We start from the raw sequence: 27,619 nt of genomic DNA, 5'->3' as shown, positions 1-27,619 counted from the left end.
CGTTCCGAGCCCCATCCCCACTGGCGGGCGGGGAGAGGGCGCTGGTCCTCCTGTCTTTCCTGCCCAGCGCCCCTCGGCTGGGGGCGGGGAGGGAGGAGTCCTGGTGGGCGGAGCCTAGCGCAGCGTGCCAATGGCGGCGCAGGGGCGGAGTCGGAGCGCGGCTGGGGGCGGGGCCGGAGGGTGGTGGGCCAATGGGAGCCGGGGGCGGGCCGGCGGCGGCGGGCGGGGGCGCGCGGAGGCGGCGGCGGCGGCGAACAAAGAGGCGGCGGGCGCGGGCGGCCGAGCGGAGCCGAGCGCCGACGAGCACCGCCGAGCCGGGCCGAGCCGGGCCGAGCCGGGCCGGGCCGGGCCCAGGAGCGCGCAGGCGATGCGGGCGACCAGGCCGGGGTCGGCGGGCCCCTGAACCCCACGCCCCGGGCCAGCGAGGAGCCGCGCGGCGGCCGCGTGTCCGAGGGGCCGGGCCCGCCATGGCCGGGGTCAGCTACACGGCGCCCTGGTGGGTGAACCTCCTGCACCGGCTGCCGCACTTCAGCCTGCGCTGGGAGCCCACCAGCAGCCAGTTCCGGCCCGAGGACCCCGACTACCAGCAGGTGACCGGGGCCCCCGGGCGGGGGGTCGCGGGTCGGGGGTCAGGGCGCCGGGTCACGGCCCTTCCTTTCAAAGGTCGGAAGACTCCCCTCCCCCATCGGTGGTCACGGCCCCTCCTCCTCGGGGTCGTGAGCCCCTCCCCGAAGGTCGCCGCCCCCACCTTTTCGAGGGTCTGAAGACGCCCCACTCTGCTGCCATCTGGAATCAGGCTGCTCCCCTGCTTGAGGGTCGCCTTCTGGGTCATGGGTCACTCCTTTTCCAGCGTATCAGGGCCCCCTACCCCCATCGAGGGTGCGGGGCCCTCCTGCAGTCTCGCTTCCCTTCTGGGGTCACTTGAGGCCCTCCTTTCTGGGGTTCCTGGAGCCGCCTCCCTCCCCTCCTTGGAGCTCCCTCTGCCAGCTGTCAGCTCCTGCCCAGGCCCCTGCCCATCACTGGGGGCTGTTGCGGGGCAGAGCCCCCCCCCTACCCAGAGGACCCCACAAGGGCTGAGACCTGCGGGGGCGCCTCTGCGGCTGGAGCAGGGCCGGGGAGCAGGCCGCGGGCTGTGCCTTCCTGCCCGGGGATCCGGGTTCCAGCCCGGGGATCCGGGTTCCAGCCCTGAGGGCCGGGTGCCTGGTCACCTGGAACCCCCCTGGGCTGCGTCTGGCAATCATTGCACAGCCTCCGGGGTGGGTGGCGTTCGCTTTGCTTGTCAAGACGGCCTGGGAGTCCCGGATCCCGTGGACCGTGTCCCTCCCCACCCCACCTGTGCAGAACTCTGTTCTCCGTGGCCTCCCTTCTCCAGGGCAGAGAGCCAGAAGCAGCGGGCGAGGATGCCGTGGGCACCCGGCTCCCGGCTCCCGGCTCCCGGCTCCCGGCTCCCGGGCCTGCTGGCCTGTGTCTGAGCAGGTTAGGAAGGGGGCGAGGGCTTGGCCCAGGCACGCCCTGAGGCAGCAGAAGTGTATAAACCAGCACCCACATTCTAGAGGCCCAGCCCCGGGGGGCGGCCAGTGTGGGCAGCACCTGTGCCTCCAGGAACTTGGTGGGCGGGCTCTGCCACACCTGCCGCGGGGGCTCTGCGTCCACAGGTCAGGGGCTGGGCTTGACCTGAGGAGGTTCCCTGCCACCCCTGGGCACCTGGGCTGTCTGCCCGCCCCGAGCTCTCCTGCTGGCCCGGGGACTGCCCCCTCTGCCTGCTGCCAACCACGCTTGGACTGGCTGCCTGGCTCCTGCTCTCTGGGTGCCACCCCCCTACCCCCATGTGCCAGCTGGGATTCCAGGACACCTGGTAGAGGGTGAACCAGGGGCAGACACCTGAAGCCCTGGGAGGCCTGGGGTGGGGGGCAGGCACCCCTCGCACAGCCTGGCCTCCTGCAGGGCCCTTTGCCCCCGAGAGGACCCTGCTCCTGGGCCAGCCTCCTGAGCCGTCCCCTCCTCTGCTGTGGGAGGGCTCTGACTCACTCTCCTGCCTCCTCTCTGAGGAGCAGAATTAGCCACTGAATAATTCACGGGGTGGAAACCAGCCCGGCTCCATCCCGCCCCCTGCTCCTGGCGGGGGCCACGGGCGAGCCAGGCCTGGGGTGCGCGCTGCCTCTGCCCTCGGAGCTGGTGCTCTTGGACAAGCGCTCGGCCTCTGTCGGCCTTCAGGCCTCACCCCGAAACCCCGCTGGTGTGCCTTCCCTGTAGGGGCGCCGTGGGAATGCGAGGGCCCGGCTCTGGTCCCTGCTGGGTGTGCAGCAGAGGGAGCCTCCCTGGGTGGGTGGGTGATGGGGTGCCCTGGGCCATGGCCTGGGGCCCCTGCCTGCCTCCCCTGGGGCAGCCTTCCTAGCTGTGGGGGCTTCTCCCTCCCGAGCTGACCAGGGAAAGGCGGGGCCTGGGGCCGGAGTGGGGGTGGCCCGGGAGACCAGCCTTCGCCCTTCTCTGCTGTTTCCTACCCCCACCATCGGCTGTTGGGAGCCATGGTGAACCCCACTGGAAAGCCCCGGGGGTCACCCTTTTTCTGGAATGCTGTGTGGGGACATCTCTCACTAGCCCTTTGTCACACAAGCCTGGGAGATGAGGACTCTCCCCATTGTACAGATTAGCAAACTGAGGCCCAGAGAGGAGACTGGCTCCGGATCACGTAGCGAGGCCATACTCTCTACCCTCAGTCTTTCTCATTCTTGCTCACTGTCCTCACCAGTTCAGGGGGTTCTGGAAGTTCCAAACTGATGGAGAAAAACGGGAATGGCCTGGTGTAACAGTGCTGTGGTGGGGTCAGGACAGGTCCTGCTGGGGCCTGGCAGTCAGGGGAGGCTTCCTGGGGGAGGTGCTCCTGGCCTTCCATGGAGGCTGCAAGCCAGACTATGGACGGGCAGCAGGCTGGGACCTGCCTGGAGCCTGGTCTGCAGTGGGCACACCGGGCCCATCTTCCAGGCCAGATGGTAGCAGTTGCCGCAGGTTTGCCCTGAGGACTTGGATGTTTCCAGCAAGACCCTAAACATAGACTGAGGTAGCTGTGCAGAGGCCTCGGGGAAGAGGGTTCCAGGCAGGGGTACAGCACGTGCAAAGGCCCTGAGTCGGGGAAGCCTGGGCCTCAGCCCCAAATAAGAGAGTCCCTCTGGTCTGACATGCTGCCCTGGAGGGCTGAGTGGCCCCTGAGGGGTTTGAGACCACGTGGGGGTCTCCCACCAGAACGCAGCACTGAGTTGAATGCGATTTGAGCAAGCTCAGCCCATGCCGGCAGCAGCGTGGTGGCAGAGCGGTCATGTCCGCTGGGCAGGGCTGGCCCTGATGTCACCCTCACTGCTGATGGGAAGGAAACTCGCTCTGCTTAAACAACGGGAGTTGTCGCCTCTCTTCTCTTTTACAAAAGGAATACACGTCCAGGGAGCGTTCGGAAAATAGGAAAGAGCTTGAGACAGAAAAAGCCCCTCCCCGCGGAGCCCGTCCATGCGCTTATCCTGGGGAGCGGGGCAGGGGGAGTCCGCTGAGACCTGGAGTCGCACCGTGCGCCCTCAGTCACCTGCCTGTAATCATCACGTGTTTGGGACCGTGTCCATGGTCCTTGGTTCTCGAGGCTTGGCCTGATCCATGTGGCAGTCCGGATTCTGAGGCTGAAACGACAGCACATGGGGGCCGGGTGGAAGCTTCTAACGCACCCCCTGCAAGGACAGCTCACGAGCTTGGCTTTGGGGTGCAGGGCCCATGCACGGGTCGGGGGGTAGGGAGTCCCCCTGGGCCCAGTGGACTCTGCCTGTCCCCCTCTTGGCCAGTGTCAAAGTCCCGGGGAAGAATCCAATTGGCTGAGCTGGGGTCACGTGCCTGCCTCTGGCCAGCGGAGGGCCAGGTGGTCATTGCCTCTGCCACCAACTGCCCACCCGCTGAGGGGTCGGTGTTGGCCAGACCCCGTGTCCCCCGCCTGGTGTGTGCGGGGTCTGCACCACCAGCTCTATTGTTAGGCCCCTCGGCTCCTGGTTTTGGAGGGTCTGGGGGCAGGGACATCAGCTGGGTGAGGCCGGGCCTGGGGCTCTTAGTTAGGCTCTGGGGGTGGCGCCGACCTTCAGGCCACAGCCGCTGTGCCGGAGAGGCTCATGCTGTTTGCTTACAAGCATTTTTCTGGGCACCATCACCCCCACAGAAGCAAAACCGAGGCCGCTGGCACCTGGCATCAGTGAGCGGAAGACGTGGGCAGCTTCCTTGCCGGCCAGGCACTCCCCTGCCCGTGCACACAGCTCGGAGCCGCTTCTGAGTCGGGGGGAGAGGCCCCCTGGCCCCTCGCAGGTGCTGGTGTCGGGACTGAACCCCTCCCCCAGGCAGCTCTGCTGAGTTCTCTGCTGGAGAAGAGGAACCGAATCTGCAGACAGAGATGGGTCACCATGTGGGAAGTGCCCCATGTGGCCCCCGAGGAGCTGGGGCCCGGGGGGGGGGCAGGAGCAGAACCCCGGGAGCCCCTGGTTGTGCTGGGCCGGGACACAGAGCCCTCCGGGGTCTCGGGCGGCCGCAGTCCTGCGGAGGGGAGGGCTCAGTGCTGACGCTGCGATGGGCACACGCGGGCTCGGTCACCCGAGCAGGGCCACTTCCCAAAGGGCATCCCTGAGCTGGGTGCTGAGGGGGTCTCTCCTGGAGACAGGAGGGCAGATGCCAGCGAGGTTGGGTCTGCTGCCTGCCCCGCAGGCCCCCGAGGCTCCGGGGCAGGCAGACATCTGCCGAGGCAGCGGGTGTCCTTGTCATGCTTGGGGACTGGAGGGCTGTGGTGGGCCTGGGTCAAGGCCAGGCCTCCAGCCCAGTGCCAGGGCAGGAGGGAGCTGTCCCGGTGCCAGCTGGCCACGAGGCCACTCCTGTTCTTGTCTGGAGCCAGGGAAGGCGCCAGGGTGTGGGGCGTGCCTAGGTCACAGGTGGGTGGGAGGGCTGCAGGAGAGGGGCTGTGCAGGGCCCTCTGTGAGCCTCCCTTTCCACACCCCTTGCCCAAGACCTGGGCTTTGTGTGCCCAGAGGAGCTGGGGCACGTGTGTATCAGCGTGCACACGTGTGTGAACGTGCACACCTGCAGTCAGAGCTCGGGCACATGCAGGCCTGCACACGTGTGTGAGCGTGTACACCTGCAGTCAGAGCTCGGGCACATGCAGGCCTGCATACATGTGCCACCCTCTCTTGCTACAGGAGGCTGGTTGAGGCCTGGGTCCCCACGGGAGGGCAGGGGCCAGAGGGGCTGTTTCCTCTCGCAGGCCCCGCTGTGGCCAGGCCTGTCCTTTGTTGACCAAGGGCATGGGGTGAGGCCGGGCTCCCCAAAACCTCGGTGACCACTTCTGCCTCTGAGAAGGGGGGCTGCCCGCCCTGGCCCTGGGCACCCAGGTTGGGTCCCTGACTGTGGTGAGGGGCGCTCGGTCCAGGTCTGGCCCGAGTCTGGGGTCCGGCTGTGCCCCTCAGGCTTCATCTTCCTGGTAGAGACCAGCCCTGGTGATACCACAGCCCCATCTGAGACCGGGCCGGGTCCCCAGAGGTGGCGTGGAGAGGCGCTCGCAGAGCCCTGGTGGAGGGCAGGGGCTTTCTGGGTGTCACGCTGGGCGGTATTAAAGCTGCAAGGCCGGCACCAGGCAGCCCAGGTGCGGGTCTCTGGCGTCTGATCAGCCCTCCGGCAGCCGGTGTGGGGGGAGAGCAGGCCTCAGCACTTCCTCCACACGAGCCTGGCTGCAGGGGGGGCGGGTGCTGGGCCTGGGGGTGACCGGTCAGAGCTCCCGGGGCCCCTGGGCTCTGTCCACGTGGTTCCTGGCAGGGAGGTGAGCGTAGTGTGTGTCTAGCGGAGAGGACGTGAGCGCAGCCGGTGTCTGCGCCCTGATGGCCCGGACCTTGGACCTCGGACCTCGGCCCTCGGCGGGGAGGGGGGGAGGGACTTGGACAGAAAGCGGGGGCCCCTCTCAGGCTCCCGCAGGGCCACGAGCTCACCGGCATGGAATTCGAGAAACCCAAGCCTGCTCGATGGAAATGTGTTTTTAATTTCTGGCCGGCATCTGGGAGCAGCGGCCAAGCCTGTTGGAGGGGCGGGGGCTGCGGCCGCACGGCCCTCCTCTCGGCCTCAGCCAGGGCCCTCAGCACGGCACCCCTCGGCCTGGCGGGAGGTGCAGGGGCGTTTTCTGGAGCTTTCCTCGGGGCCTGTGGAGCTCGTCACTTAAGTGTGGGCCCTGGGTCCCTTCTGGCCTCAGGCCCCCGAGCCTGGGACGTGGGTGCCTCCCCGTCTGGGGGTCTGGAGCCCAGCGAGCCGGTGGGTGCGGAGGCAGAGGGCCAGCCCTTAGGGGAGCGGCCTCTGGAGTGTGTGTCTTCCCAGCAGGGGACCAGGCAGAGGGTTCAGCCCAACGCCCCCTCCCCTCCCCTCACCGTGAGCCCGGGGCTCCAGCCAGGACGTCTTCCTGGGGCTGCGGCCGGACGAACCCCATGCAGTGGAGGGGCCCACTGCCCCCCCCACATCTCTCTGCCCTGCCCACCCACTAGAGCCCCCACTCTGCCCCCGGCACTGCAGGCCCAGGCCTGGACCCCGCCTGGCCTCAGCTGCCTGTGGCCGTCCAGGACGCAGGTTTGCAGCCTGGACCTGTGCTGGGCCTTTGCCCACACTGTCCCCCTCTCATGGTGCCCCGCTGGCACCCGCTGGCACCCCCTGACACTTCTGCACCCGGTCCTTCTGAGCCTCCGGCCTGCACTGCGGGGTCTGGGAGACGCTGGCCCCGCCCCGCCCAGCCCAGCCCAGCTGTCTGTGTGCCCTGTGGCCCCAGTGCCAGGCCCGTGCTGAACCACATGCCAGGCATCTGGCCTGCCCAGCCTCGGCCTCTGCTCACGAAGGCTGTCCTGGCAGCGAGGCCGGTGGTGCCAGCATGTGAGCAGGCACTGAGGGCCCAGGCCCCTCTGGAGGCCTCCCCGTACCACCTGTGGGCAGCGGGAGGGCCGGGCCAAGGTGGGCAGGCCTCTGGCCCAGGCCGCCTCAGGGCTCTCCTGCCAGGGCCTGCAGGCCGCTGCCATCCTGGGCTGTGCCTGAAGAAGTCCCTGACCTCTCCAGCCTGCCTGGGTGCCTGTGACCGCCCACAGCGAGGCTGGCCAAGGGGTCACGCTGTGGCCGGGCAGCAGGGTGTGGGATGTGTCCTTTGGGGCCGGGTCAGGGTCCCTGTGAGGGTCTCCCGGGGCGGAGGCTGTGGACTGTGGGGCGGGCAGAGGGCCAGAGCCGGCACCGGGAGCCGTGGGGGTGCGTGCTCAGCAGGCAGGCTGTCTGTGGGTCCGGTGTCTGCGCCAGGGGTGGTGTGCTCCCCGCAGGGGGCACGTGGATGTGCTGGGCAGGCCATGCGTGGTGCTGGTAGTCTAGGGCATTTGGGGGTGGCCTGGTGCTGAGCTGCCACTCTGCACAGGTGGGGTGCCCACACGGTATCTGACAGGCGTGTTCAGGCCGAGGAAGGAGCGGCTGGCTGCCCGGCTCGAGGCCACGACCTCCCACACCCTCCGGCACTGTGCCCTCGGGTGGAGCTGGGCCTCAGGCTGCATGGCTCTTAGTAAGATTCGGGGTGCATAGCCCGCCCCTCGTGGGGCTGCCTCCCACAGGACAGGACTGCCCTGGGCCCCTTCCCGCCCCGTCTCCCTGCCAGGGCCTGGTGGGGGCCGGGGCCTGGGCCTGGGCCTGGACTGGGATGGAGACAGACTTCCGACCCGAGTTCTGGCTCATCCGTGTTTCCGGGGGCGGGGGGGGGCTTTGGGGGCCTTAGGGCACCGGGAAAGTGTGGGCTCAGGGCAGGGCCGCTCCTGGATACGCTTCGTGGCGGGGGCTGCAGGGTCCTTGAAAAGGATGCGTGGTCCAGGCTGGAAATGGAGCGGTAGGTCAGGAGGGCGCGTGGGCTGGGGCGCCGGTGCACGTGCGGCCACCCGAGCCCTGGCTGCCTGCGTCCTCGCCGAGCCCAGGGCATTCCTGGCGCTGCGGGTGGCTGGTAGCCAGCGCGGTGGCCGGCGGTCAGGATGCGGCCCAAGCATCTCTCCTCGCTGACCCAGTGCTGACATCACTTCCATCACAGACGGAAAATTCCATGTGGTCGGAGCCCAGATGCTGAGCAGACAGCCCTGCTCTTTCTGAATGGGCCCTGGGAAGCTGGGGCGCCGGGCGCCAGCCAGCGGGCAGGCAGAGTGGGGTGGGAGGGGCCGGGGAAGCCTCGCAGCCTGATCCCTGAGACTCTGCCTTCAGGAACTGGGGCAAAGGTCACGCTTGGCACCTGGCCCGGGGACAGGAGGACACGTGTGCTGGCCTATGTGCTGGGCTAGGACCCGGGTTCGCTCCTGCTCCCCCCTGGGGGCTGTGGATACAGGGACCGGCTTGTCCAGGGCTGCCCAGGCCACACCAGCACCCACTGTCCTTGCTTTAAGGCCCCAGGAGGAAGCTGCCCAGTCTGTCGAAGCTTGGGGGAGTCCAGAGGCCCTGAGTTTCTGAGCACCCACTGTGTGCCAGGCTCCGGGCCACAGGGCACCACCCTGCTCATGGGCAAGCTCACTGCGGCCTTCCCAGCACCCCTGGGGGAAGAGGGCAGAGAGACCGGGCCGGGTGGTGGGAGGGGGTCCCTGATGACAGCATCTGGCAGACAGATTGGGGGCAGGCCCTGATGCTGGACACCTGGCCCCCTGTGCGCAGGGCTCAGGGCGCGGTGGGCACCTGGGCCTCCACTGCCACTGCCTCCCGCGCTGGAGTAACTCCTGCCTGCGGTATCCCTCTCGGAGCCCCAGGCCACAGGCTCACTCTCTTGGGCACAGGTCCCACCCTTGACCAGCTCCCTGACGCAGGGAGGCTGTCCCCCCAGGATGGGCATGTCCTTCCCCCCCAGGCAGGTGACTGCCGGCCCCTTCTGCCCCTTCAGGCTCTGACGAGTGTCTGTCTGATGCCCAGGTGCTTGGGCACCCTCACCCACAGTCCCAGAAAGTTTACAGCCGCTGCCGGGAGCTCACGGGGCAACTCCTTTATGTGCAAGCGTGAACGTGTGTGTGTGTGTGATAGCCTGTGTGGGCATGCACATGTGTGAATGTACCAGTGTGGGTGTGAACGTGTGTGTGTGTGTGTGATAGGCCCGTGTGGGCATGCACATGTGTGAATGTACCAGTGTGGGTGTGAACGTGTGTGGGGGTGTGAATCTGTGATAGGCCCGTGTGGGTGTGAACATGTGTGAATGTACGGGTGTGGGTGTGAACGTGTGTGTGGGTGTGAACATGTGTGAATGTACCAGTGTGGGTGTGAACGTGTGTGTGTGTGATAGCCTGTGTGGGCATGCACATGTGTGAATGTACCAGTGTGGGTGTGAACGTGTGTGAATGTACCAGTGTGGGTGTGAACGTGTGTGTGTGTGTGATAGGCCCGTGTGGGCATGCACATGTGTGAATGTACCAGTGTGGGTGTGAACGTGTGTGGGGGTGTGAATCTGTGATAGGCCTGTGTGGGTGTGAACATGTGTGAATATACCGGTGTGGTTGTGGATGTGTGGGTGTGAACATGGGTGTGTGGGTGTGAATCTGTGATAGGCCCGTGTGGGTGTGAACATGTGTGAATGTACGGGTGTGGGTGTGAACGTGTGTGTGGGTGTGAACATGTGTGAATGTACAGGTGTGGTTGTGGATGTGTGGGTGTGAACATGGGTGTGTGGGTGTGAACATGTGTGAATATACCGGTGTGGTTGTGGATGTGTGGGTGTGAACATGGGTGTGTGGGTGTGAACATGTGTGAATGTACTGGTGTGGGTGTGAATGTGTGTGTGTGGGTGTGAACGTGTGGGGGCATGCACGTGTGGATGTGCTCACGCTCACCTTGTCTGTGATCTGCCCTGGGCGCCCTCCCCCACAGCCAGGCTGCCCCCCCACCCCCGCCTCCTGTCCGCAGCCCACCAGCTGCCTGTGGGCAGGGGGCCCTGGAGCACCCCATGGGGCTCCCCACAGAGGCGCCTTTCTAAGCCTTTACACACGAGCTCATTCAGCCCGAGTAAGTGACCAGCAGTGACATCACGCCTCCGTCTCCCTGTGGAGGCACGGAGCACGGAGGTGAGAGTCGGACTCCACCTCACATCGAGAACCAGGCAGGTAGCCTGGGTGGACCTCGACGCCCTGGTTCCCTGAGAGCTGGGCTCCCCTCGGGCCTGAGTTTGGGGGGGCTGTGGGGCCAGGCAGGAGGCCCTCCCCTGGGCCTCCTGTGGCTGCATCCAGGAAGTTCCGTGATCTCGGCTCCGGAGGGACTGGGCGACAGGCAGCCCGCACGGGCCTGGGGTGCCGGGCCCTCGCCCTGTGAAGCGGGTGGGAGTGCGGCCCTGTCTCCACGGCAGGGCCTGCCCCAGGCCTCCCACGCCCAGCTGAAAAGAGCTGCTCACAGGTTTCTGGTTCTGTGTTTTAATTATAAAGTAGCATGTGTTTGTGGCTAAAAAAAAAACAAGAAAACCCAAAAAAACAACCCACAGCAACAAAACGAAGTGAATCGAAGTAGAGGAAGATCCAGGGAAGGTACAGGCGCCGCCCGCCCGCTGCGGGTCGGGGGGAGGGCAGGCCCTGCACCGCCCAGACCTGGGAGCCCAGCCGGGCCTCGCCCGCGTGCCAGGATCTTATCTAGCCTCAGCTTTCTCATCTGGCGAATGGGAGTGGGTGTCCTGGCGCCGCCGAGGCGGTGATCCGGGCTCCGTCCTGGCCAGCTCCCCGCCCGCCCCTGCTGCGCCGCCTACCCAGGAGCGTCTCTGGAGAGCACCTGCCCGCTGCTGTCTTTTTCATGTTTTTATCTTTTAAGTTGATGTCAGAGAGGAAGGGAGAGGGCCCGAGAGAGAAACACCCATGATGAGGGAGAATCATGGATCGGCTGCCCGCCCCCCCTCCCCACGCCCCGCACTGGGGATCGAGCCCCAAATCCGGGCCTGTGCCCTGACCTAGAATCGAACCGTGACCTCTGGGTCATAGGATGACGCCCACCACTGAGCCACGCCAGCCGGGCTGCGTGCTGTCTTTAAGCAGCAGCTCCGAGCCAGCTGTGTTCTGGAAGTGGGGGTAGGGCCCTGCTCCCCCGGGTTGTGTCCCCCAGCGAGGGGGAGGCTGTTAGGGAGGAGAGGGCAGCATCCAGCAGGGCTGCCAGCGCAGGCGGAGATGGGCCAGTCGTGAGGCCCGCAGAACCGCGGGGGCAGGGCGGGCAGGTCTTGGGGCTCCAAGGCGGCTTCTAGGTGGGGGTGGGGGTGTCTGGTGGGGAGCTCAGGGCGGGGCCTGGGGGCTGCCAGCTGGATGGGGCTTTGGCTGTGAAAGGGTAGACATCCCCTGGAGCCACGGCCCCGGGGCAGTGGGCGCCCTGCCCTGTGCCTCGGACCCTGAGAAGGCCTGGAGGACTGCGGCACCTCCCACCAGGGTCCAGCTCCGCGTGAGGTCGCCCCGGGGACCCACAGATGGCGCTCTCCCAAGCCCCCAGTGTTTACTGGCTCCCGGTGTGGGGCAGTGCTGGGTGGGGTCGGGGTGCTGCCTGGTGCCAGGCCCTCAGTGAATGTGCCCCCACCATGACGGGGTCCCGGCCTGTCTCCCCGTGACCTTGGGCAAGCTGACCCCCCCATCCTTGGAGTCCGGGGACCTAGAGAGCCTGGGGCTGAGAGGTGGCTCTGGTGCTCGCCCCACTAGGCCGCTCCCCACCCGCCGTCCAGCTGGAGGCAGGGGCTGTCGGGCCGATGGGGCCTGCCAGGCTCTGGGCTGGTGCGAGGCAGTGGGTGGCTGTACCCCCGCCTGAAGCAGCAGTGGAGGCGCCAGCCCCCCCCCCCCACGCCCACTGTGCCCAGATTGCTTGCTGGGCGGCCTGTGGGAAGGGCTGGTGCCCTGGCCTTCCCCAAGCCAGCGCCTCCTCTCCCTGCTGCCTGGCAACCGTCTCCCGGGAGACAGCAGCTGGCAGGGCTGCGAGGCAGCAGTCCCAGTGCCTCCGGTCCAGTCTCTTGTCCCAGGGGCCCGGCTGGGGGCTGGTGGACCTGGGGTGTTCCACCCCCGACAGCTCCCAGCTCAGGCCCGGAAGGCCCCGCTGCTGAGTGGGGAGGGAGGGCGTGTCCAGGGTCCTGAGGGCTGGGCAGCTGCAGCGGGCAGCTGAGGGGCGCCCCGTGGTCACAGCGCAGCTATGATGGTGCTGTGGGGGCCCCTCCACGTGTTAGGCCTCCTGTGTGGCCCCGCCCGCCCCCGCGGGGTGCACATGGCCCTGTACCCCGGAGGGGACGGGACGTGGGTGGGCGTGTGTGTCCTTCCTCCATTCCTTCTCTGAAGGTCTGTTTCAGTGAATGGGGTGAAGGGGCCCAGGGGGCGGGGCTAGCGCCTGTTTTGGCCAATGGGGGTCTGTGCTGCCCCCTCCCCCTCCGGTCCCCGGGCTGAGCCGCAGGTCAGCTGCTTCCCTGGGGGGCCCCCAGCCTCCGTGCCAGGAGGGAGCCCCCTGCGACGCGGTGGGCTTCGGGGGCTCAAAGGTTTGGAAAGGCGGCCGGGTCCAGAGCGGGCGGAGGGCCAGGATGGGGCGGATGCTAGCAGCCTCCCGGGCCTGCTGTGCGCCCGGTCCCACCGCGGACACGCGTGGGTGTCCTGGCTGTGCCTGCCTCTCCTGGGAGCCCTGCCCGCCCCCCCCCCCCCCCGCCCCGCGCCTCCTCACGGGTTCTGCGGGGGGCCCTGTGCAAACGACCTGCCTTGGGTTCTGGGGCCCAGGAGGCGGCGGGGGTTCCCAGATCTGGGCGACCACAGGCACTGCCTGAGGGGTTGGGGGCCGGTCCCCAGGCTGGGGGCTCTCTGGGAGCACGTGCGACTGGGCTGGGACCAGCGGTGGGCCGGGAGCCCCACCTCCAGCGCCCCCGCCCCCCGCAGGCGCTGCTGCTGCTCGGGGCCGCCGCGCTGGCCTGCCTCGCCCTGGACCTCCTCTTCCTGCTCCTCTACTCCTTCTGGCTGTGCTGCCGGCGGCGCAAGAGCGAGGAGCACCTGGACGCCGACTGCTGCTGCACCGCCTGGTGCGTGGTCATCGCCACGCTGGTGTGCAGGTGAGCGGCGGGGCCTGGGGTGGGGGCGGGGCCTGGGTGGGGGCGGGGCCGGGGCGGGGCGGGGCCTGGCAGGTGAGCGGCGGGGCCTGGGTGGGGGCGGGGCGGGGCCGGGGCGGGGGCGGGGCGGGGCCGGGGCGGGGCCTGGCAGGTGAGCGGCGGGGCCTGGGTGGGGGCGGGGTGGGGGCGGGGCCGGGGCGGGGCCTGGCAGGTGAGCGGCGGGGCCTGGGTGGGGGCGGGGCGGGGCCGGGGCGGGGCCTGGGTGGGGGCGGGGCCTGGGTGGGGGCGGGGCCTGGGTGGGGTGGGGGCGTGGCCGGGGCGGGGCCTGGCAGGTGAGCGGCGGGGCCTGGGGTGGGGGCGGGGCCTGGCGGGGCGGGGCCGGGGCGGGGCCTGGCAGGTGAGCGGCGGGGCCTGGGTGGGGGCGGGGCCTGGCGGGGCCTGGGTGGGGGCGGGGCCTGGCGGGGCGGGGCCGGGGCGGGGCCTGGCAGGTGAGCGGCGGGGCCGGGCGGGGCGGGGCCTGGCGGGGCGGGGCCTCCCCGCGCGCTCACCTGGCCTTGCCCTGTCCCAGCGCCGGCATCGCCGTGGGTTTCTATGGCAACGGGGAGACCAGCGACGGCGTCCATCGGGCCACCTACTCGCTCCGCCACGCCAACCGCACGGTGGCCGGGGTGCAGGACCGCGTGAGTGGCTGGCGAGACGGGAGGGCGCTCCCTGCCGCTGCCCCCGGGTCTGCGGTGCCCGAGCCCGTGGGGAGGGTGGGCGGGTGGAGGGGCGGTCCGTGCTCACCGCTGACCTGGCGCAGGTGTGGGACACCGCGGCCGCCCTGAACCTCACGGCGGAGCCCGGCCTGCAGAGCCTGGAGCAGCAGCTGGCCGCCCGGCCCGAGCCCCTGCGCGCGGTGCAGCGGCTGCAGGGCCTGCTGGACGCGCTGCTGGGCTACACGGCCGCCATCCCGTTCTGGGGGAACCCCGCGGTGTCCCTGGAGGCGCTGGCCGAGCAGGTGGACCTCTACGACTGGTACAGGTGCGCCCCCTCCCCTGCGCCCTCCCAGCGCCCCTCCAGGGCCAGGCCTCCAGCACCAGCGCCTGGTGGGTGGGTTGGAGCGGCCGGGTCTGCAGCAGCCGCTCGGGCAGGAGTCCCCGTGGGGCCGTCTGTCTACGGACTCCAGGCCACGTTGCCCAGAAACGGCCCCGGGGCCCGGCTGCTAGCCTCGGCGCTGCGGCCCTCGGTCTGGATGGCCTGCCCGGCCTGTGCCCCCCAGCCCACACCTCCGTGCTCCGCAGGTGGCTGGGCTACCTGGGCCTGCTGCTGCTGGACGTGGCCATCTGCCTGCTGGCGCTGGTCGGCCTCATCCGCAGCTCCAAGGGCATCCTCGTCGGGTGAGTGTGGGCCTGCCACCAGGGGTGGGGAGGCGCCCAAGCCGGTCTCCCTGAGTCAGCCCCTCCCCACCCTCCTTCCTCAGCGGGTCAGACACAGGGCCTGCCTGGGGAGGAGCCACAGGCCTGTGTGGGCGGACCCCCAGGGGTGCCCTGGGGCCTGGCCCTCTGGCTGGCATCCCAGCAGGTGGCATGAACCCCCTCACCTCCCCCCTCACCTGGGGGTGCTGATTGGCTTTCATTGCCCCAGGGTCTGCCTGCTGGGGGTCCTGGCCCTGGTCATCAGCTGGGGTGCGCTGGGCTTGGAGCTGGCTGCGTCTGTGGTGAGTGGCAGCGGGGATCCCTGTCTGCTGGGCCGAGTCATGGGGGAGCCACACTTCTTGCCCCTCCCCCTCCCGTGGGACATGAGGGCCCAAAGGGGCGGGTCCTGTCCTTGGCACACAGCGAGTCAGTGCCCCAGGGCCTGGATGCCTGGCCTGCCCAGCACCCGCAGGGAGTGCCTAGAGCAGCGGTTCTCAACCTGTGGGTCGCGACCCCTTTGGCGGTCGAACGACCCTTTCACAGGGGTCGCCTAAGACCATCCTGCATATCATATATTCACATTATGATTCATAACAGTAGCAACATGACAGTTATGAAGTAGCAACAAAAATAATGTTATGGGTGGGTCACAACATGAGGGACTGTATTGAAAGGGCCAGAAGGTTGAGAACCACCGGCCTAGAGCCAGTGTCCCTGTTAGGGGTGGGGACCCAGGAGTGGGGACCAGGCTCTACCTCTGAGAGCGGAGGGTTGGGGGGGCCTAGCTTGGTAACCCCATTTTCCTGCCTACGTCCATCCCAGGGCTCCAGTGACTTCTGTGTGGATCCCGACACCTATGTGACCAGGATGGTGGAGGAGCACTCGGTGCTGAGTGGGGGTGAGCCTGCGCCCACCTGAGCTGGCACCAGGGGCGGGGCTGGGAAGACCCCCTGAGCGAGGCCGAGGCACCCCCGCCCTCATGGACCCTGGGTCTGGGTCTGGGTCTGGGTCTGGGTCTGGGGGAGGCAGGACCTCCCAGCACAGGAGGCTGGTGAGTGAGCAGTAACACGGGTGGGAGGCTGTGGGAACAAGGACAGGCACCGTGAGTCCAGCGATGACCGGAGGCGGGGGAGGGGGCAGGTGGCCGTGGGGAGGGGCGAGGGGAGCGGGTGACGGTGGCTGCTCAGGCACGTAGTCAGGGTGGCCTGCCGAAGAGGCGGCATTAAAATTGAACCAGAAGACGCTGTGTGTCTTGTGCAAAGGCCCTGAGGCAGAGACAAACATGTGTTCTGAGGCAGAAAATAGACCTGTTGAGAGGGGAGGATGAGGGAGCTTCGGGGCAGGTTGTGGCCGGAGCCTGGACTTGACTCTGGGGCCGTTGGAGGGTGGGGAGCAGGGGAGATGGAGGACTTTCGGCCGCTTTGGGCTGCTGGTGCGGTGGCCTCAGGAGGGAGCAGGGCGGAGACGGGGCGCCCTGAGCCTCAAGGGGCCTGGAGCGCAGTGTGTCTGCTGCCTGCACACGCGTGGAGCCTGCAGGCTGTGCGGAGGGGGCGGGGCTGGCGGGACTTCCCCACGAGTGTGGGTGCAGGGGGAGGCGGCAGGACCCAGGCTGTGGGCTGAGTGGGGGGCAGAGCCTGGGGGTGCTGAGTGTCCCTCGTGGGACCACCCTCCCCCGTTTGCCCAGGAAAGCCCCAGGGTGCATGCGAGGCTGGGTTTTAGCCGTTTCCACCTCAGCCTGGGCGCCCCCATGCGGGGGAGGGGGACCGGGTCTGTGGGGGGTCTGGCAGCGCCCTGACAGCTGTCCTTGCCACTGTCGCTCACCTTGGTGCCACAGCCCGGCCTCCCCGGGTCCTCGGTGCTCGGCTCTGGGCGCTGGACAAGCGCGAACAGCCGCCTCAGGGCCCGTGCCCGCTCCGCCCACAGGCGGCCGCGGAGGAGCGGTGCTTCCTGGCGGACCCCAGACCTGGAACCCCAGCCCTGCCCTCCATCCCGCGCGGGGCCCAGAGTCCCAGGAAGGGGTGCCTAGAGCCAGTGCCCACCCCCCAGGGGCCTGTGGGCCAGGCAGCCGGGCCAGGGCTCCTCTCTGGCTGCAGCCAGGCTGGGGTCTGCTGGCGTCTGCAGGTCAGAACTGAGGGAGTCCCCGTCCGTAGACGCCTGCTCAATGGGGCTGCGACGGACAGGCCGCCTGTGTGCGCTGGGCCCTCAGCTGCGACTTCGGGGCTGCGTGCCTTTCTCTTTGGGGTGACGCTGGCCTCAGGAGTGTTCTCCCCCACGGACCCCTGAGCAGGTGCTCCGGGTCATCTGCCCCCCCGGCCCCCGCCAGGGCCCTGTCTGCTGCTGAGGGAGGCAGGGACGGCGCGGCCCCCGGGAGAGAACCTCGCGGGGACACACTCAGAGCCGAGGGTCGGGCCTGCCCTGGGCTCCCTGGAGGCCGCCCACCCTCCCCCGGGAATGTAGGCACTCAGTGCGGGCAGACGCACGGCATGTCCACCCACGTGCAGGTTCCCACGCACAGGCCAGTGCACGTGCACCCGCAGGATGCAGAGTACACGCAGATAGGCACACAGGCGTGTCCGTGCACACACGGGTGCTTGTGTGAGCGCACACATAGCCATGCGCGCACAGACGGAAGTGGCAGTCGCTGAGCTGCCGGCTCTCTCCGCAGACACCCTGCAGTACTACCTGGCCTGCTCGCCCCGCGCCGCCAGCCCCTTCCAGCAGGTGAGAGCGCGGCTGCCGAACCCCCACCCCCCGCCCCCGCCCATGGGAGGCCGTCCCAGGGCACAGTGTGGAGCACCAGGCAGGCCCGCCCTTCATCTCGGACGTCCGCAGCCCACGGGCCCGCTCGGCCATTGACCCTAGGCCGTGGGGACACAGCTGGGCGAACAGCGGGCTGATGTCACTCAGTGCCCCTTTGGGTGGCCTGCTGGTGCCCCCAAACCCCTGGGACTCCCTCCTTTCATTTCCTGGGTCGCCCTTGGCCAGCCCTACAGGCAAAGCCAGTGGTGGGCGTGGCGGGTCCCCGGGAAGCCTCGTCAGGGAGGGTGCTGTGTCCCCTCGGGATAGCTGGGCAGGTGTGGGCGTGGGTTTGAGGGGAACCCTTAGCCCGCTGCCCGCCACTCCCCGTGACTGAGGACCATCTGCTTTAAAGATGCCGTGTCTTCCGGGTGCCGGGGCCCCTGCTGGCCAGGGAGGGGTGTCCCGCCAGCCTCCAGAGCAGAGTGCTGGCGCCCCCTCGGGCCCTGGTGCAGCCACTCACCTGGACTCCCCATGTGGGCAGGGCCTGGGGGGGGGGGGGCGCTGGCACTGGCCCTGCTGCAACCGCGGCCTCTCTCCGGAGCAGAAGCTGTCGGGCAGCCACAAGGCGCTGGTGGAGATGCAGGACATCGTGGCCGAGCTCCTGAGGACCGTCCCCCGGGAGCACCCGGCCACCCAGGTGAGGGCGGGGCGGGGCGGGGCCACCCACAGGCGGTGACACCAGCTGGGCGTCACCCTGCCCTCCGTGTCCCTGAGGATGTTTGGTGGGTTCTTTAACAAGTTCTGCTTCTTAATTTAAAAATCATATAAATTCTTTATATTTAAAAAGTGAGGAAACTGGGAACAGACATAAAGATCCACCAGGCGGGACCCTGCAAAGGGGCGTCCGGGGGACTCTGGACTGAGCTCTCCCGGTGCTCAGGGCCCAGCCTGGGACACGCACACACGGTGCACACACGGTGCACATACACGGTGCACATACACGGTGCGCACACGGTGCACATACACGGTACACACACGGTGCACATACACGGTACACACACGGCGCGCACATGGTGCACACATACGGTACACACACTGCACACACGGTGCACACACACGGCGCGCGCACACACTGCACACACACGGTGCACACACAGTACACACACACAGCGCGCACACGGTACACACACGGCACACAGACGGCGCGCACACGGTACACACACGGTACACACACACAGTGCACAGCCCACCCCTGGCATCCCCTCTTGGTGACTGCACCTGAGTGAGTGGGGAGGGAGGTGTGTCAGCCGCTGGTGTCTTCACAGAGTCACCCGGAGGCTTCAACCTCTGTGCCTCAGCCCTGGAGGCCCAGGCCCCAGGTCAGATGTGGGCAGGCTGGCTGCTCCTGCCCTCAGTTGTCTTGGCATGTAGACATCACAATGTGGGCACGCCATGCAGACGCACACACACAGACACACACAGACACACACAGCGCAGATGACACAAGCAGACACACAACAATGGAGATGCACACAGTACACACACAACAATGCGGACACACCACAACACAGATGACACAACACAGACACACAACAATGCGGACACACACCACGCAGACGCTCTGCAACACAGACACGATCGGGCTCACCTGCACGTGTTGTCGGAAATCTTCCTTTGTCTTGAACTGCTTCTGGAATTGCAACTTTTTTTTAAAAAATATTTTTTATTGATTTTTTACAGAGAGGAAGGGAGAGAGATAGAGAGTTAGAAACATCGATGAGAGAGAAACATTGATCAGCTGCCTCCTGCACACCTCCTACTGGGGATGTGCCCGCAACCCAGGTACATGCCCTTGACTGGAATCGAACCTGGGAACTTTCAGTCCGCAGGCCGACGCTCTATCCACTGAGCCAAACCGGTTTTGGCTGGAATTGCAACTTGTAAAAGAACCGGCCATGTAGGAGGCGTGGGTGTTTCTGTCCCTCCCGTCGCAGTGAAGGGACGCCTAGTGGTGGCGCCTGGGACAGGCGTTTGTGGTCTGTCCTTGCGTCCTCAGCTGTCCCCACGGCTGGCCACGGACTCTGGGGATGCGGTTCCTCAAAGCCCAGGACCCTGGAGGTCTGTGCTGAGGTCACAGGGTTGAGGGTGGTCTCCGGGCAGGGGGCTGGGCTGGGCGGAGACCAGGATGCTCCCCCTCCTGACCGTGTGCTGACCGCGAGGCGTGTGCCCCCAGGACCCTCTGCTCCGCGTGCAGGAGGCACTGAACGGCACGGAGGTGCACCTGCAGCACCTCACGGCGCTGGTGGACTGCCGCAGCCTGCACCTGGTGAGCACGGGCCGGGGCTGCTGGGGGGGGCAGCCTGGAGGCCAGCTCCTGGGCCGGGGCTGCAGGGTGGGGGCGGGGGCAGCCTGGAGGCCAGCTCCTGGGGCCGGGGCCTGCAGGGTGGGGGGCGTGGGCAGCCTGGAGGCCAGCTCCTGGGGCCGGGGCTGCTGGGGGGGGCGGGGGCAGCCTGGAGGCCAGCTCCTGGGGCCGGGGCTACTGAGGGGGGGCGTGGGCAGCCTGGAGGCCAGCTCCTGGGGCCGGGGCCTGCAGGGTGGGGGCGGGGGCAGCCTGGAGGCCAGCTCCTGGGGTCGGGGCTACTGAGCGGGGGGCAGCCTGGAGGCCAGCTCCTGGGGCCGGGGCTGCTGTGGGGGGCAGCCTGGAGGCCAGCTCCTGGGGCCGGGGGCTACTGAGGGGGGGAGCAGCCTGGAGGCCAGCTTTTGGGGCCGGGGGCTACTGAGGTGGGGGGCAGCCTGTAGGCCAGCTCCCTGGGGCCAGGGGCTACTGAGGGGGGGAGGGCAGCCTGGAGGCCAGCTCCTGGGCCAGGGCCGGTCCAGCGTGTCCGTCTCACCTGCCTCTGTCTCCGGCCGCTGGGCCTGCGCCTCCCGCGGCCTCAGGACTACGTGCAGGCGCTGACCGGCCTCTGCTACGACGGCGTCGAGGGCCTCGTCTACCTGGCCCTCTTCTCCTGCGTCACCGCGCTCATGTTCAGCTCCATCGTCTGCAGCGTCCCACACACCTGGCAGCAGAAAAGGTGAGGGGCCCGAGGCCCGCCAGCTCCCCAGGCCCTCCCGACACCCCGTCCCCGTCCCCAGAGCGAGGACGAGGGCCCCTCACCCCTCCACGCCTGTGTGCCTCCGCAGTGCTGGGCTGGCGCGTCCGGGGCGAGCAGCCCCATTTCACAGACGGCAAACGGGGTCTAGAGGGGCTCCCAGCCCAGGGCCGCGGGTGCGGAGCAGGAGCAGGCGGGGAGACGCAGGGCTCCTGCCGTGGTGCTGGCGCCTCTGGTTCAGGCTGTCTCGTCCGTCTCCCCGTCCCTGTCCCGTGCGGTCCTGTAGGTTTGGTTGCGGGGACCACCAGGCTGGCTGTGGGGACTCACAGCTGCGAAGGGGGGGCCTCCGGCAGCCCTGCCTCCGTCTCCCCAGCCAGTGCTGGGCTGGGTGGTGTATCGGGTGCCAGGCCCCTTCCTCCTCAGGCCCCAGGACTTGTCTCCACAGCGACCACCTCCCACCCTCTGAGGTGTGGCTGCTGTCGGGGGGCCCAGCGTGGATGCTGGGGCCCTCGGTTCAGATCTCTTCCCTTCGTCTGGATGCACTCTGTTGTGTTCGGCTGTGGAGGCGATGCTGCTGCTACCTGCTGGGGGTGCTGGTTCTGGTGGTGATGGTTCTGGTGGTGATGGTTCTGGTAGTGATGGTGATAGTGATGGTGGTGGTGCTGGTATGATAGGGATGGTGATGGTGGTGGTGGTGCTGGTGGTGATGATGGTGCTGGTGGTGATGATGGTAGAGATGGTGGCAGTGGTGATGGTGGTGGTGGTGGTGCTGGTGGTACTGGTGCTAGTTCTGGTGGTGATGGTGGTGGTGATGGTGGTGCTGGTTCTGGTAATGGTGGTGGTGCTGGTGGTGATGGTGGTGATGGTGCTGGTGGTGATAGTGATGATGGTGGTGGTGATGGTGGTGGTGATGGTGGTAGAGATGGTGGCAGTGGTGATGGTGGTGGTGGTGGTGGTGGTGATGGTGCTGGTGGTGGTGATGGTGGTGCTGGTGCTGGTGCGATAGGGATGGTGATGGTGGTGGCAGCGGTAAGAAAAATGGCAGCTGTAGGAGTATCTGGATTGGATTCAGACTCTGACTCTACCCCTGCTTCTTGGGTAACTGTCAGCAGTCACTCACCACTTGAAGGTGGGCCTCAGTGTCCCCACTGACGTGAGGTGTGTACCCTCCGCCCCCGCAGAGGCCCCGAGGAGGCCGGGGGAGGAGGCCGGGGCAGCGGCCACGGGATGAGTCACGGGTCACTGGTGTGAGCACAGCCTGGGCGTGGCTGGCCATCGCTGCTCAGCCATCACTACCCCGATGCGTGGAGGGTGGCGCAGACCCTCGGAGGCCACCCAGCTGGTGGGCGGAGGGGACCAGGCGGGGGGGTGCGTCCTGAGAGCCCAAGATCCGGGCCCTGGCCCGCAGCAGCCCGACCGGAGTGGAGGAGGGGCGCCAGGGGCCGCAGAGCAGGGGCCGAGCTCCGGCTCTTTGGGTGCAGGTCAGCCCCATGGGCCTGCGCTCCCCCCGGGGACCTGCTCCCTCTTCCTCTTCTTTTTTTTAAATATTTTATTGATTTCAGAGAGGAAGGAGAGGGAGAGAGAGAGAGAAACATCAATGATGAGAATCATTGATCGGCTGCCTCCTGCACGCCCACCACTGGGGATCGAGCCCACAACCTGGGCCTGTGCCCTTGACCGGAATCGAACCCGGGACCCTCGGTCCGCAGACCTGCGCTCTATCCCCTGAGCCACACTGGCCAGGGCTTTGCTCCCTCCTTTTAATCGGCGGACGGTCCCCGTGCCTGTGCAGGCCGAGCCAGGGCCCTGGGCTCCCCGTCCCGCAGAGGAACGCGGGGTGACTTGCCACAGCCCCTGGTGTGCGCGTGCCCGAGCCAGGATCGGGACCATCGGACCTGCACCAGAGCCGGCCCCGTGGCCCGGTGGCGCCGCCCGGGCCCGGCCTGAGCTGGTGCCGGTGTCGCTCCCCGCAGAGGCCCCGAGGAGGACGGGGAGGAGGAGGCGGCTCCGGGGCCGCGCCAGGCCCACGACAGCCTCTACCGCGTCCACATGCCCAGCCTGTACAGCTGCGGCAGCAGCTACGGCAGCGAGGCCAGCATCCCGGCCGCGGCCCACACCGTCAGCAACGCCCCGGTCACCGAGTACATGTGAGTCGGCCGGGAGCCGGGCAGCCCGGGCGGCGGGGCCCAGTGTGGCCACAGGCACGTCCACCGGCCGCAGCTCAGAGCCGGAGAAGGGGTGCTGCGGGCGCCGCGGGGGAGAGCGGCGGGGACTGTCCACCGTGGGGGCTGCCCCACAGGGAGGCCGCTTGGTCAGCTGGGGGGTCTGTGTCGGCCACAGGGAGGCTGCGGCCCAGGGCCCAGGCGAGGGCAGGCGGGCACCCGGCGCCACTCTGAGCCCGGGTGACTGTGCTGGGCTCACGGCCCCCCTAGGCCCCTGGGAGCCGGCAGCATCCAGGGAGGGCGTGCCCGCCCTGCTGGCGCCCGGAGGGGAGGGTGCGGGCAGAGCAGTGGGCACACGGCCGGCTCTGGGACGGGCCCTCGGGCTCCGAGCTGGGACCACGGCCAGCGGTCACTCAGCCCCTCTCTCCTTGCTCCTCAGGAGCCAGAATGCCAATTTCCAGAACCCCCGCTGTGAGAACACCCCCCTCATCGGGCGCGAGTCCCCGCCGCCCTCAGTAAGTCTCAGGCAGGAGGGCGGGGGGTGTCTGCGTGTCCTCCGTGGCCTGCGGCGGGCGGGGCGGCGGGCGGGGCGGGCTCACAGCTGGCCCCGACTTCCCTCTTCCCACCTGACCTCTCTTCTCCTCTTTGTACCTTTCTGAGCTCAACCCAGTTCTCGGCCCCTGGCCGGTCCAGCCTGGCCTGGGGTCACCTCGGCCCTCGGGGCTGAGACGCGGAAAAGAGGGGACACAGTGGTTTGTGCCAAAGAGACGGAGCTTACAGAGAGGCAGCCAGGCAGGCTTCCTGGAGGTGGTGGCTGCAGGGGGCAGGTGGCCAGAGAGGCGAGGCACTTTGCTTTGGAAATTCGTGCCCACGTGGGCGCACAGAGCTGGCCTGGGGCCCGCGGGGCTGGACCTGGGGCAGCTGGGCTCCAGGCTGTCATCCACGTCCCACTGCCCTTCTCACCGCCCGTTCAGGCCCCGTGGCCTCCTGCCGGCCCACGCCTGGCGTTGAGGCTGCCCTCTCTCTCTCTCTCTCTCCTGCACCCCCCTACCACCCCCCCCACCCCGGGCCCTCCTAGCGATATCTGGCTGCCCTGGACTCTGGCAGCCACACGGGCTGGCAGTTTAAGCCCATGGACAGTGCCTGACCGCCGTGGTGGCCATGCCCTCAGAGTGACAGGTACTGACCCACCTGGGTGCCCTGCCCTGTGCATCGCCCGCCCGCCTGTGCCCCGTGCCTCACGCCCTCTGCTCACCGAGCCCCCTCGCCAGGCTGGCCTTGAGCCCCCCTGCCAGGCCTGAGCCGTTCCAGATCAGGGCCACGGGCCAGCTCTGGACAGGCTGCCTGCGGGCTTTGTGGCCTCCAGCCCAGCCACAGAGGCCTCTGGTGCTGGCCTGGGACGTCACTCACCTCAGGATGGTGAGCATCCCCCCCCCCCCGCCCCCGCCAGCGCGGCTGCAGTGGCCACAGCCCCTCTTGTCACCTCCCAGCAAGGAGACCTCGCCCAGAGCCCTGTGCCCGGGCCCCGGGGTGCGGCCAGCAGGCCTGGCCCTCGCGATGCCGCCCGCACATCCCAAGTGCCCTCGGGTGGTGCCCGGCGTGCACGCTGCCCCCAGAGCTGAGCACCGCATGGCTCCCCGGCCCTCGCTGCATGTCCCTGAATGGCGCCCCTGGTGCTCGGCTCCTTCCGGATCCCTCCCGGCCCCTGCTGGGCACGTGCAGCCTTCTCCCCACCAGCACTTCCGGGAGGGCTCGCAGGACCAGGGGGCGCGGTGCCCCCAGAGCTGGGGCCTGGGCGGGTAGCGTGTGGCTGTGGAGTCAGCCGCCAGGTGGCCTGTGGCACATGCCTTGGCCTTGGTCCCCACCCCCATGGGCGTGTGACCGTTTGTACACTGCCTGGTCTTAGCACACGCCTCCTCCACTTGTCTGTGAGCACGCACACACCCATGTGCACACACGCACACACCCATGTGCACGCACGCACACACCCATGTGCACGCACACACCATGTGCACGCACACACCCATGTACACGCACACACCCATGTGCACGCACGCACACACCCATGTACACGCACGCACACACCCATGTGCACGCACACACCCATGTGCACGCACACACCCATGTGCACGCACGCACACACCCATGTGCACGCACGCACACACCCATGTGCACGCACACACCCATGTGCACGCACGCACACACCCATGTACACGCACGCACACACCCATGTGCACGCACACACCATGTGCACGCACACACCCATGTACACGCACACACCCATGTGCACGCACGCACACACCCATGTGCACGCACACACCCATGTGCACGCACGCACACACCCATGTACACGCACACACCCATGTGCACGCACGCACACACCCATGTACACGCACACACCCATGTGCACACACACACCCATGTGCACACACGCACACACCCATGTGCACGCACACACCCATGTGCACGCACGCACACACCCATGTGCACGCACGCACACACCCATGTGCACGCACGCACACACCCATGTGCACGCACGCACTGAGCAAGCCCCTTGTGCTTCAGGTCAGGCCAGGGCATCTGAGACGCGCAGCTCTCCCTGCCCCAGTCGCCTCGGTCCTGCATCCATCACTGGGAGGAGACCACAGCGGGGACTCACCTCCGCCCGAGGGCCCGCGTGGCTTAGGGGCCCCCTTTTGCGGTCCCGGCCCCTGTGGGCCGTCTGACTTCCTGGGACACAGCCCGCCCCGCCCGGAGCTCTGCTGGGGGCTCGGCAGGGGTCCTGCAGGGAGAGGCGGCTTGTGGGTGCCTTTGGGTCCTGCCAAGGAGCCTCTGGGCGCTGGTTGGGGGTGGAGCTCTGCCCGGCACAGCGCCCATAGGCCCGGGACGGGATGGGCCGAGTGCGTTCCTCCCACCGGGCAGGAGGCGGTCCCGACCCGGCCGGGGCCTGGGGCGCAGAGTCCTGGTGCTGGGCCAGCGGCCCCTCCCGAGCCCGCCCCCAGGGCTGCCGTCGCTGTCCTCGTCTGTCCTGCCTGCCCTGGGGTGCTTCTGGCTGGCCCCCCAAGGCTCACCCCGCTTCCCTGTCTCCCACAGTACACGTCCAGCATGAGAGCCAAATACCTCGCCACCAGCCAGCCGCGCCCTGACTCCAGCGGCAGCGGCCACTAGACCACCGGCCGGCCGCCGCCCACGTGCCAATCACCCCGCTCCTCCCCTGCCAGCAGCGCGCCTCCCCCGGCTCCCCCAGGCCGCCAGCCCGGCTGCACCCCCCCTTTCTGCAGGGGCCCTGCCGATGGAGACGAGGGGGCTCTGAGCTGCACCCTGTCCTCGGGGTCCACGCCTGGACACACGGGGCGCTGTCACGGACACCGGGCCCTCGCGGATCCCCCCCCCCCGCCCCCCCCGCCCTCTAAGGATTCGGGTTCGCAGAGCCCGGCTCTGGGCCAGGCGGCAGCCCCTGCAGCACGGACCCTGGACCTGCGCCTCCAGCTCAGCCCTTCCCTCCGCAGCCCTGACGCCTCTGGCCACTCGCTGCCCTCTGCCCGGCCCTCCGTGCTCCTGCGTGTCTCTGGCTCCTTCTCTCCCCCCCTGACCACAGGCCCCTCCAGCCAGTTGCCAGCGGTTCCTGGGCCCGCCTCCGCCTCTGCCTCCGCCTCCGCCAGCTCCGCTCTCTCCCTCTAGCTCCTGCGGCGCCCGCCCTCCACGCGGCCAGAGGACAGCCGGTGTCGCCGAGCCTGGGCCGCTCACCATGGTGCCAAACCCCCTCCCCCGCAGGCTTGGCACCTTGTTCCGGTTCATTCCTTGCACTAACCATGCTCCTCATCTCTAGGGTACGCGGGCCGCACACACTCCCTCCCGCCCCCTTCCACCCAGGACAGGTGCCGTGGCCTGGAGCCTGGCCATGGGGGCGTTTGGGGGGGGTGGGCCGAGCTGCCTGTGAATGAGCCCTTGGCCCTGCCGCCCAGGACTAACCACTAACCTCACCCCAGCCGCCCGGTGCTGCAGCCCCGCCGGCCAGTGTGACCCCGAGTCCGGAGGACCGGCTGGGAGTCGGGCTGAGCGGCCGCTGCTTCTCGGGGCGCTGCTGGGGGCATCGGCGACGGCGCCCCGGGCCCCGGAGACCCTCCCGGCAGGTGCTACCCCAGGAGGGTGTGGGCTGTGGGACGAGGTCCCTGCAGCCTCGGGCTCCCCGCCTGTGAAGTGGGGGCGAGGCCTCCGTAAGGTGCTTCAGGCTTTATGTGCAGTGTTTGCCGTCCTGCCGGGGGGGGCAGGGGGGGGCCGGGTCAGGCCCCCGGCAGCTGAGGGAGGCCCCAGGCCAGGGTCCTGCTGCCGGCTGGGCAGTGACAGGCCTGTGGGCTCCAACTCCAGAGGCCCCTTCCCTTCCCTCCCCCGGGACCTTCTCTCTGTGCTGGTGTCTGGGACCAAAGGGGGGGGGATGGTCCCCACCCGGGGCAGCCTCTGCCAGGAAGTGGGGGCCTGAGTAGACCCCCCTGGGCACGTGTCCAGCGTGCTCCAGGCCCCTGCCCTCCCCTGGGCTCCCCACCCCCACCCCACCCCCTGTGGCGGGAGTGTGACGGCCTCCGGTCAGGAGGGGGCCCAGCAGTCCTGCTGCCGCGAGGCCCCCCGATGTGAAGGGACAGCAGGGGTGGCTGCCCGCCCGGACCTGTGCTGCCTGGGAGGCCGCCCCGCGTGGGGCGTCGGGGTGCGTCGCTGGCCGGGCGGGGCCACGTGGGTTTTCTTTTCTGTTTTGGGGCCTCTTCCCAGCCATGCCCCCGCCATTGACCTCCACACCCTCCCCACCCTGCACCAGAGGGTCTGGGGCGTGCAGGCCTGACTGCATCTTGGGGGGCAGGGAGGCCGCAAAGCCCCACAGGGTCAGCCCTCCAGCCTGGTGAGCAGGAGGCGGGTTGGGCCCCCGGAGGCCTGGTTGGAAGCCCCTGACCTTCTCTGGGCCACCCCCACCCCATCTCACTATGCAATTCCCTCCGAGCACCAGCCCCCCCTCCCCCCAGGACCCTGCCAGCCCCGAGGGGGAGGGAGCCGGGGAGGGAGCTCTCCTGGGGGTTTTGTTCAGCGCGATGGCCACGCGCCCCTGTGATACTGACCCACCTCAGTGTGATGCTGAGCCCCAACCCTCCAGCCCCTCCCATCTGATTAACATCTGAGCTGACC

The 27,619-nt window shown here is 68.4% G+C and overlaps 1 protein-coding gene across 1 annotated transcript in view; it reads left to right on the top strand.

Moving 5' to 3' along the window:
- The first annotated feature begins 261 nt into the window (after nt 1-261).
- TTYH3 (tweety family member 3) overlaps nt 262-27,619 on the top strand; it is a 27,604-nt gene continuing 246 nt past the window's right edge. Inside the window, exons 1-14 of the mRNA XM_070414277.1 lie at nt 262-590; nt 12,891-13,060; nt 13,626-13,737; nt 13,860-14,080; nt 14,341-14,436; nt 14,684-14,756; nt 15,277-15,352; nt 17,120-17,175; nt 17,798-17,890; nt 19,427-19,519; nt 20,131-20,267; nt 22,259-22,432; nt 22,887-22,962; nt 25,541-27,619. The exon at nt 25,541-27,619 is cut by the window's right edge and continues 246 nt beyond it. Coding sequence (XP_070270378.1) covers nt 468-590; nt 12,891-13,060; nt 13,626-13,737; nt 13,860-14,080; nt 14,341-14,436; nt 14,684-14,756; nt 15,277-15,352; nt 17,120-17,175; nt 17,798-17,890; nt 19,427-19,519; nt 20,131-20,267; nt 22,259-22,432; nt 22,887-22,962; nt 25,541-25,615 — 1,575 coding nt within the window. The 5' untranslated portion in view covers nt 262-467 and the 3' untranslated portion in view covers nt 25,616-27,619. The remainder of the gene's footprint in view (nt 591-12,890; nt 13,061-13,625; nt 13,738-13,859; nt 14,081-14,340; nt 14,437-14,683; nt 14,757-15,276; nt 15,353-17,119; nt 17,176-17,797; nt 17,891-19,426; nt 19,520-20,130; nt 20,268-22,258; nt 22,433-22,886; nt 22,963-25,540) is intronic.

The sequence above is a fragment of the Myotis yumanensis genome, unplaced genomic scaffold (genome assembly GCF_028538775.1).
Source record: "Myotis yumanensis isolate MYYU_CA2020_CCGP unplaced genomic scaffold, mMyoYum1.0.hap1 SCAF_5, whole genome shotgun sequence".
In the NCBI taxonomy this organism is placed as follows: Eukaryota; Metazoa; Chordata; class Mammalia; order Chiroptera; family Vespertilionidae; genus Myotis; species Myotis yumanensis.
This window is presented reverse-complemented; position numbering and strand designations above follow the sequence as displayed.